Source organism: Calypte anna, chromosome 13, assembly GCF_003957555.1.
Source record: "Calypte anna isolate BGI_N300 chromosome 13, bCalAnn1_v1.p, whole genome shotgun sequence".
NCBI lineage: Eukaryota > Metazoa > Chordata > Aves > Apodiformes > Trochilidae > Calypte > Calypte anna.
The window spans coordinates 6057320-6067086 of NC_044259.1; the positions used below are offsets into that span (position 1 = coordinate 6057320).

Here is a 9767-nt window from a genome sequence, read left to right on the forward strand (position 1 = left end):
TCAGGAAATGAATTAACTCTATTGAGAAGGCAGTTACTACAAGGGAAGTGTATCAAGAATGAATTCCACAGCTGTTTCCATAGTTTGCAGCTATAATTAATTGACTGATAGCACTGTTAGAGCGTATCTGTCGTATTTTATATGACTTGGACAAGAAGAGTCAATACTTATGGTTGTAATTGCATAAACTGCCAAATCAAGGCCCTCGTGTATAGTACCCTCTCCTCCTTATCCCCTATACTGTGTCATGAGATGCTGCTTATCAAACTGTGTCCTGAAGTTCACAGTTAGTCCAGTGATCTTCTGAAAAATGTTTGCCTTTAGAAGATCCTACTGTTTTTACAGTGTGGATTTCCCTGAAGTGTGATGCTACTGAGAAATGACTTTATGGATGTTTTCCTCATTACACCTATGTTTAGTTTTTAAGTCAAATGCTGTGCTTGTTTAGTTTTGTTAGCTTTTCTTTCAAAATTTAATACATGCAGCAGAAGAAATAGGACTAAAATATACCTCAACTTTAAGTCTCTTGAATTCCATAAGCTTTTCAGTTAAAAATCCAACCAAAAAGACCAGATCTATTTTTCAGCAGTAGCAATGGATGCCTGTATGAAACCTGCACTTACAAGTTGCAGCTTCCTGTTTATGTGAGCTGATGTCATCGGATGAATTACAGCTTTCCAAAATAAGATGAAAGTGTAGTTTGACATAAGGATTCCTTTTAAGCCATAAAGATTGTATCCTGCCTATGTGTATGAAAATTCCACTTGCTTAACCTGTGGCCTTATTGAAAGGAAGGATCTGATTCCAGTTTTTTTCTCTGTCCACAGCGATTACCGAGACAAATTGAAGAACGGAATGAAAAATTAAAGAAAGAAATGTTAGGTGAGTAGTCTGTACCCATGACTTCCATAATAATCTTCATAGTCTACTAAAAAAATAAAAATGCACGAGCAGAATCTCTCAAATAAAACTCAAAGAAGGTAAATCTTAAAGGAAATAATTGTTCTGTGATAAAATCCTCCTAATTTCTTTGTTACTCTCTTTCGCTTGGTTTCACCTGCAGTAGTAAGGTCTAGCCAGTAATTCTGCTATACAGAAAAGGCTATTAGTTAAATTTGAAGAAAGACTACTCAAGATCTTATGAAACAATTTAATATTGAGCATGTAAAAGCAGGGGGAATGGTTTGAAACAGACCAACTGCTCTGCTGCTTCTCTCTGCAAGTAAACCTTCAAAGGGAAGGTTCCCATGAAAGGGATAAATCAAGGTTTGCACTAAACCTTTACATAAAAAAAAAATTCAACCAGCTATTACAGCTGGGTGTGTTTGATCTTGTGTCTGAAGAAACAGATTTGGTTCTTCCTGTGGCACTTCCAACTTTCCTCCAAGTCCTCACATTTACCTCGATTTATGTAGTACTGTAGTTCTGTTTCTGTGGAGGCTGAATTAGACATACCTAGTGTTAAAAACAAGCATTGTCTTTTGGTTTTTTATAATTCCATAGCAAAGAATACTGTTGGCTTCTTTTATTGAAAAGAGAATTTATTCAATGTAACTCATTCAAATGTTCCTGCCCCATCATCATCTTGTATGGGATTGCTTGAATGATATCTTAACTGAAGTCTTTCAGGAGGATAACTACTTTAAAAAGATTGCCCAAGCACAATTGTGTTTCATGTGCAATATTAAAAATAAAATACTTCCTTGCCTCACTCACAGTGTTACTGTTAAACTAACAGTTTTGGGAGGAACCTCCTTCCCAAAAAAAGACTGCTGTCAACATTGTCTACTGTCTCTAGTTAACAGGGTTTGTTAATTCTTACAGGTTCAGACACTAGAGAGGCCAATCTGACATTCTGGTGCTTTTTAAAATTAGATTTTATTTTTATATAATCTTTGAATTTTTACTGTTTAGAAAATCTACACGAAAGAGCAAGGACAAATGACAGCATAAGATAAACTTAGCTGCACCTAACCTGTTTCAGAAATAGTTTTTGATAGCTATCCATTCATTCTAGGTGTGACAAGTAGTAGATTAAATGCTATTTTAAGATGAGTAATCTTTGAGGGATGGGGAAAGGGGAAGACTTGGTATTCTGCAGAGAATCCTGTTAAATAAACTAAGACTATCTTGCATACCACAATACTAATTCTTAAAATATTTGGGAAAAAGAGACTGTTTCAAGAGCTTCTACTTAAGCTGATAATTTAATTTTTTTTCTTGCTTTGCAGTGAGTCTGATTTGCTCTTGCTTTGTACCTGTTTTGACCTAGCAGAGTTTCAGTGAGGCTTTCTAAGGCTTTCCATCATCAAATTGTTTCCACTGTTGTACTTGGAACAATAAATAAGGAAGTCTGAGTGTGATAGTGCTATAAATAAATAACTGATCCAGAAAATATCCAGAACAGTCATGCCCATTTGTAGGACATAGGGTGGGTTTCAACAATCTAATCTTTTTTGAACACTCCCTTTGTGCCATTGTTGCCAGTGTCTAAAGGGCTGCACTGCTCACAAGGGACCACACTGAAACATTAAATCCAGCTTCAGAAACTCTCATTTCAGAACTACTTCTGTGCTGATAATTTTTGCCTAAATTTCAAACTAGATGTGATCTTTTTTAAAAGTGTTAAGCCACTGACAGTTAGAATTATAGACATGAACTGGCCTTTTGGGAACCAGCTCAGGTTGTTTATATGGGATTATTAAGAAAGGAATCCCTTCTCAATAATGTTACATGCATGCAGGGAGATTCACTGATGTAAAGAGCCAGGAAAAAAAGACTAAGAGTAGGGTAGTGTAGCATATAACCCTGTGTTCTTCCACAACCTTTGAACATGACAGTATTCCTATAAATTGTCACATGTATTGTTAAAATTATATAGTGTCAACTGGGTAGGTGACATTTTATTCTTATAATGCATTTATTATTAATTTATAAATTATAATATTAATTTAGAGATTATATATATAGTTTATATAATTTTATATATATATATAATTTATTCTATAATACAGTCTCTTAATAGAACACTTGAAATTAAGTTAAGCATATGGGCAGTAGCCAGACTAATTTTTTTGAATGTTATAAAATTCTTTGTATCTTGTCAGTCAGAGAGATAGCAGTGATGTCATGAACTTAATGATGGAGGCCTGGGAAGGAAATCCTTCCCCAGATCTACAAACTGCTGCTATTCTGTCTGGGGTCAAGGAGAAACTCTTACAGTTGAAGAAGGGGGATTAGGTAAGAGTTCTGGAAGGAGTAAAAGAAGACAGACTTATTATAGTGTGGCAGTTAAACAGAACCAGGTCTGCAAGAATTCATTCTTACCTTCTTACAGGGGAGTCAGCTCAGGTGTCTGGGTTGTACCCCAGATTTTTTGATTCCAGAAGAGCAAGTCAGATGCATCCTAATAGTCCCAGCCTAGGTCTGTTCCAGAAGCACAGGCAGTAGACCTAAAATAATCACCAACAAAATCTTTGGAAAGAGTTTCCCAGTTCATGCTTTGGCTCCTTTAAAGTTTGGATATTGAATTAAATACTGATGTTACTCAAGGAATCAGCCAGTAACATTGTTTTTCTAGGCTTTTATTCTTTCAACTAAAACTAAGGCCTGATATTCCCAATCAGTTAATGCTGTCATGAGAACTGGAGCTGTGTACAAGCAACCCAAAATAAATGGAGTGCATCTTCCTCCTTTCCCAAGTGTGTTTCCTGTTTTCCAGTGCTACACCTCATTATCACTTAATTTGTCAGAAGCTGAAAACACTTCTTAAGTGATTGTGTACAAATAAATCAGAGTACACATTCTTTGCAGGTTTTTCCTTCTAGGCTACTTAACTGTGAACTCTTGTGTGTAAGTGGTGTAGTGCTTGTGATTGATGAGGGCTCTGAGCAACCTGATCTGATGGGAGGTGTCCCTGTCCATGGCAGGGGGGTTGGAACTGGATGATCTTAAAGGTCCCTTCCAACCCTGAATATTCTGTGATTCTATGAATTTGGTGTCACTAGGAAAAGCATGTTTTGTTACCAAGTCAAGTCCATCTCTGCATTGTGTTCTGCAAGGACCTAACTTTTTCAGAGCTGACATATGTATTTAAATTATTTTCATATTTTCCATTCAGCCTTTGCAGCCTGGTGCTGCCACTAAAGTTTGCTCGGTACAATCTAACTTATCAGTTCTGCATTAAAAAAAGCTTAACTTACAGCACACTTTGAAAATAGCTTTTATATCCATGTGGCTCTTTCCCTTGTTGCTTTCCTAAAGTGAGCATGCTTTGCCTTAGGGACTGCCCAGCATGTGAACAAGTAGTGACCATTTTCTGTGTTACTTTTTATTCCCCTACTGACTTCAAAGCTATTTTGCAACAAACCAGTCTTGTTGAGAGAAACTGTAATTATTGTGATAACCAGGAGTAGCTCCTTTGAGGAAAGGGTGTGAGAAGTTTGGAATAGTTCTACAAGGTTTAAGGGCTGTGAGAACAGTTTTCTGCATGGCTACAAGGAAGCCAAGAATATTGGATGTAAAAAATGGGATGGCACAAATGTCAATCTGTTTAAGACACTTTATAAACACAGAGTTCATCACACCTAATGAAAAGCTCTTGGGACTCTCAGCATAAGTTACAAATGAATGTATTTCAGAAAATAGTGAAATGGACTTGATTATCATTGTGATTAATGGGAAAGCCTACCAGAGCACATCACCTGGGCCTTTCTGCCAGTAAGAGATTTTTCAGGTGACTTGAGATCAGCAAAGATATTATTAGGCTTAGTGACTAAAGAATTAGGTTTTCTTCTGAAACTGAAGGTTATATTGTGTTTGCAGCTGAGCTGCTAAACCCCAATAGTGCCTTAGGGAGGTCACTTCAAAGAGTTCAACCCAGAACTAATATGCAGTTACTTCTAGCTCAATACTCACCATTTAGGGAAGGGAAAAGGATTTGCCCTTGCTCTTTTAATTGCTTAACAAAGTTATACAAAGACGAGAACTCCTCAGGAAATTTGTCCTTTATTCAAAAACACATTCTTAGCACAAACACTTTTTAACTTCCAAACACCACATTATTACTAGCAACTACACTAGAATTCTTGCCAGAAAGACTGAATAGCAATTCCTGTTGGCTGTTAAGTCTGAATGTATATCGTGAGAAATCTTTTTCATGCATCCGCTTTTCTTAACAGGATGGTAAAGTGCAGTTTAGGCAATGAATCAGACTTCTTAGCTTTAAATTGACTTTTACCACTTAGTTTTCTTGTTAACTTCTGAATATTGCTTTGCTGAAGAAACTTCACATCCTGAAGTTCTAGGTGAAAAGTAGACATAGGCTTTCTAAAGTAGGAAGAATAAGATCTATGAAAATATGGTCTCAGAGAGAATGTGACCCTGCTTGGGGACAAGTGAGTGTTTGGTTGCCGAGAACTCTCTGAGGCTGAGTCCCAGATCAAAATGCCTTTTCCCCTCGTTCAAGCACAGGCTCTGTTTTAAGAGAGCTTTTCTTTGGGGGCAGGGCAGGGAGGTTGGACTTAACTGCAGATCTTAATTTAGGCATGAAAGGAGAGTGGGGGAGGAGGAAATGGTGCTTTTCTACAATGATGGGTTTATGTGCTCCAAGACACCAGGAGCTTTGGGCTTGAGTTCCTGGAAAAGGGCTTTCTTCTGCTTCATTAACAATTTATTAAATGGGGCTGCACCAACAGGCAGTGGATTTAAGTGATGGAACAGGAAGGTGACCTATGACTGTGTTGTTTTAATTATTCAATCGCAGTGAGATGCAGAATAAAGTATTAAATATATTACATGGTCTTTAGCTTCTCCCAAGGAGCTGGTCTAGCTGCAAGCAAGAACACCAGTGCAGTTGTTCTGTGTTTATTGGCTCTTGTATCCCACAAAGAGAGTCTTTGTACCAATTCCACTTAGAAAAGACCTTTCACAGCTTCCTGAAACAGGCAAGCTCATCTGCCTGCTCCTGAGTGCAGTGCCTGGGTAACTTATGAAGAGTTTACAGCTGACTGTAGCCATGCCAGACGTGCCAGGATTCTTCCACCACCAAAGACATTGCTGACCCCAAACCTGAAGCTAAACATTTCTCCAAAAGTACAAAAGCAGCTGTTCATCCCAGTCAGAGATACTGGGAACAACTTTATAAACAAAATGCTTTTAGAATGTGGTATAAAAATATGAACTTAATAGTTAGCTTACCCAGGGTAGCTGATACTTGTAGAGCCACTCACTGGAATGGCTTTGGCTGCATCACTCAACCACCTCATCTGTTAAATCTATACACACACAAAAAAAAATTAACATAAAAATCTTGCCAACTAGCTGGCTTTGTAAGCTAAGGTTGACTGTTTTCCTGTGTAAGGCCACAGAATTTTCATGTTGGCCCTTAAAGACCAGTCTTGCTTTAAAGTAATCCCATGAATCTCTGCAAGACCCCCAGTTGTGAACCAGCACTTTGGTTTAAGGTCTTAATTATGGCAGCATATTTGGAAGTACTATAGTAATGTTGTTAGTTTCTTTGTGCAGGACTGTGTTGTTCCTTCAAATGTTTAAATTTTTACCCAGCTACTGTTTCTTTTTCTATTTTCTGTGAATCTGATTTAAAAAAGTTCCCGTAAGCCCAATTCAGTTTTGGAAATGTGATTGGAAAAATAGCATATTTTGCTTTATGGTACTGGAGTTTAACCTGTCTTGATCTATTGCCAGGTTACAAGCAATAAGGGGAATCCTTCCATGGGGTAAATTCAGAGTTGGATACAATTTCTGTTCTGAGCACAGTCACAGGGCTGCAGTGTCATGCAAAGCAAACCCCTTCATCTGTTTGCAGTGCATCTGTGTAAGATGAATACTGCTTGTGTCTTTCTATAAAGAACTCACATAGAGATTTGCTTCTTATGTTTCTGTACAGCTTTATCACTGCTGGGAAGTTATTGCTTCAGGATGGCTTTAGCAACAGAGCCTGAACTAAGTTCTGTGTGGTGCATTGTAATGAGGAAACTTAACAGCAATAGTGATGATTGCCCTGATGGGCAGAAAAAGGGTTTTCAAACAAAAAGAAGAAAAAAGCAAAGAAACTAAATGATAAGCATTCATCTGACTTTGCAGTTTATATCCTAGTATGTTAGTTTAGAAATAGAAATCCAGCTGAAGATGACTCAAATAGCAGAGAGATGTCTCTCATGATGTCAGATAGCTTGCTGAAACACATGCAAGGAGGAATAGGTTGGGCATTTGCACATTTTATTTATGTTACTACTTCAGTTGGTTAGCTGGATTTCCTCTGTGCCAGCTCTAAGTGTCCCTTTTTACCCACCCTGTGCACACACAAACCCCCAGCAAAATAACATCCATTGCCTTGTAGAATTGGTAAATGTCAGAAGGCTTTTTGAAAGGTGGTGTGTAGCCTGTGGATGGCAACCTAGGGTAGGCTTCAACTTGTTCAAGCTTCTCCTGTTTGTTCTCTGGGAAATTAGTCTACAATTCTGCATTGAGGGCAGGAAGAAAATTATGTTGTTCTTGGAAAACTGACCATCTAGGTTTTGTCTTGTCATGTCAGGGGCTTAGTTAGCTTGTGTTTAGCCAAGCTAAAGTTGTTAACTCTCCTTCTTGTTTAATTTTCTACATTCTATCTATTGTAACATCTCTCAATTGTTTTAAAAGGATGTCCTTCTGTTGCCCTTCCCCTTTTATAGTTGGTAGCAGGATTCATTTTCTAGTCAGAAAGTATGTACAATACATACATATGAATAGAAGCCTCTAGATTTTAACTGCCATAGCCTATGTGTATTTTAAAATGCCTGTTAAATAATTGTTTAGAGCCCTTTGCAGTGGTCAGTCTGGCCTGGAGAACTGCAGTTTTGAAAGTGAGTTAATAAAGTCATGTTATATGACATCATGCTGGAGTTTTTTATCAGGCAAGTGGCTGTAAAATTGCAAGCATCAGATGGAACTGCTTTGTTTGTAGGTGCAAACACAGTTGCAAGAATGAATTTGGGTTGTTTTTTTAATACTACTATACAGAGTGAGACATTTTTAATAATTAGAATTGAGCAGTTTGAACTCTGGCTTTCATTGTATCCCAGTAATCTAGGAAACAGGGGAGTTAGAATATTCTTGATTGTTTCTAGAGCTGTAGCTGCATCAGAAATCACCAGAACTGAAACCTTTGTGTTAGAAAATGTAATGTTGGCAGCTGTCATTTATATCCAATTGTACGTATAGGGGAGACCATTGCTGTCAGCTGTTAAAGCCTGGAGAACTTCTAACTGAGGGAATAAGGTAAATAAGGTGCTTCTGGGCAGCTGTAACCACACAGCTGCTACTGCAGCCCCTGTACCTTCATCAGGGCTGCCTGACAAACTGTTAAGAACCAGCATGGGGATTTCCTTTCAGCCCCAAAGCTGACAGTAACTACATCACAACTGGGATTTTTTAAATTCACGGTCAGAGCCTAAACATTCACAAATTGCAGATATTTCCACAACATTTACCTTAAATGAGCAGATAAATTTGTAAAGCTGGACTATGTAGTTGGGCATAATTCAGCAGTTTTCCCTCTGTTTAATGCATTCTCTCTTCTTTTCATTGTAGGCAAACTGAAGGATCTTGGCAATTTGGTTCTCCGTCCCTTTGGCCTGTCAACAGAAAATTTCCAGATAAAACAAGATTCATCAACTGGTTCATACTCCATCAATTTTGTTCAAAATCCAAACAACAATAGATAACATGAATTCAGCCCAGTTCTGGCTTTCAGGCTTTGTGACAGTGTGCTTGCACCTACAAGTAAAAGGATTCAGCAAACATTCTTCACACTCCCCAAGTGAAGATTAGACTCAAGCATATTTATTTCCCTGCTTGTGAAATTATTTACAATATGGATGTAAAGCAAGTCATTTGACTTCTCTTAGTGATAACTGTGTCTAGGTTTTTGGTAATTTTTTTTTTCTTCCCTTTGTGGTGTTTGGCTTATCCAACAGTCGGGTTCATTATTTTGGCCCATTCAGTGCTGGCAACAAAATTCTAGAAAGCTATTTAGTTGAATCAAAATGCTTATGCACCTGTAGCCAAGAACAAAGCCTAATGCTGTCTTGGGAAATTAATGAATCCAGCAGAAGAACTTCTCCATGCACTCAGCAGGTGGACATGACTGAAAGCATGCATGGAAGCAAGCCAGCCTCTTCTGTGGAATAATTTTAATTTGTAATAAAGGCTTGGTGTTTTTGTTGGTTCAGTTTGTGAAGTTCTTGCCTTACTTGAGTCCTTCCCATGGTGGTGTTGCTGTTAAAAGTGCCACAAACAACAAATTTGAAGGACATTAATGTGAAGCACTAATTTTTTTGTCTTGCTTATAGCAATATCAGTCAATTAACCTCAGGCCACCCTTACACCACAGTTTACTTTTTATTAATTTTTCTGGAGGCCACATGGAAATTTTATGCCTATATATGTATGCACTTTGTAATAGTAGCATAAAATTAATTATATTTACTTGCCTAAGATTCATATCCATCCTAGCAAACAAGTAAGTGATGTAAAAATTGATCACAAGAGATCTTCATAGTATCTATGTTGTAGAGAGAGGCTGTTGAAGTAGTTCATTCAAATTTTGGGTGAGGGGTATCTTTTGTAATTACTACTAACAGGGTTTTACATTGAAGCTGAAATGTTTACATTGGAGGCAGTTTTTTCAGTTGTCTCCATGCAGATGTCAGTACATGTTTCAATTCAATAGTTAGTTGTGGCTGTCTGTTGGCTGTTGGTTGTCATCT

General features: G+C 37.7%; 1 protein-coding gene across 3 annotated transcripts in view; it reads left to right on the forward strand.

The window, feature by feature from the left end:
* TTC1 (tetratricopeptide repeat domain 1) overlaps window positions 1-9234 on the forward strand; it is a 28227-nt gene extending 18993 nt beyond the window's left edge. For all 3 annotated transcript variants that reach the window (XM_030459476.1, XM_030459475.1, XM_030459474.1), the window contains exons 7-8: window positions 828-882; window positions 8590-9234. In XM_030459476.1, the coding sequence (XP_030315336.1) occupies window positions 828-882; window positions 8590-8723 (189 nt within the window). In that variant the 3' untranslated portion in view covers window positions 8724-9234. The remainder of the gene's footprint in view (window positions 1-827; window positions 883-8589) is intronic.
* Window positions 9235-9767: the final 533 nt, after the last annotated feature.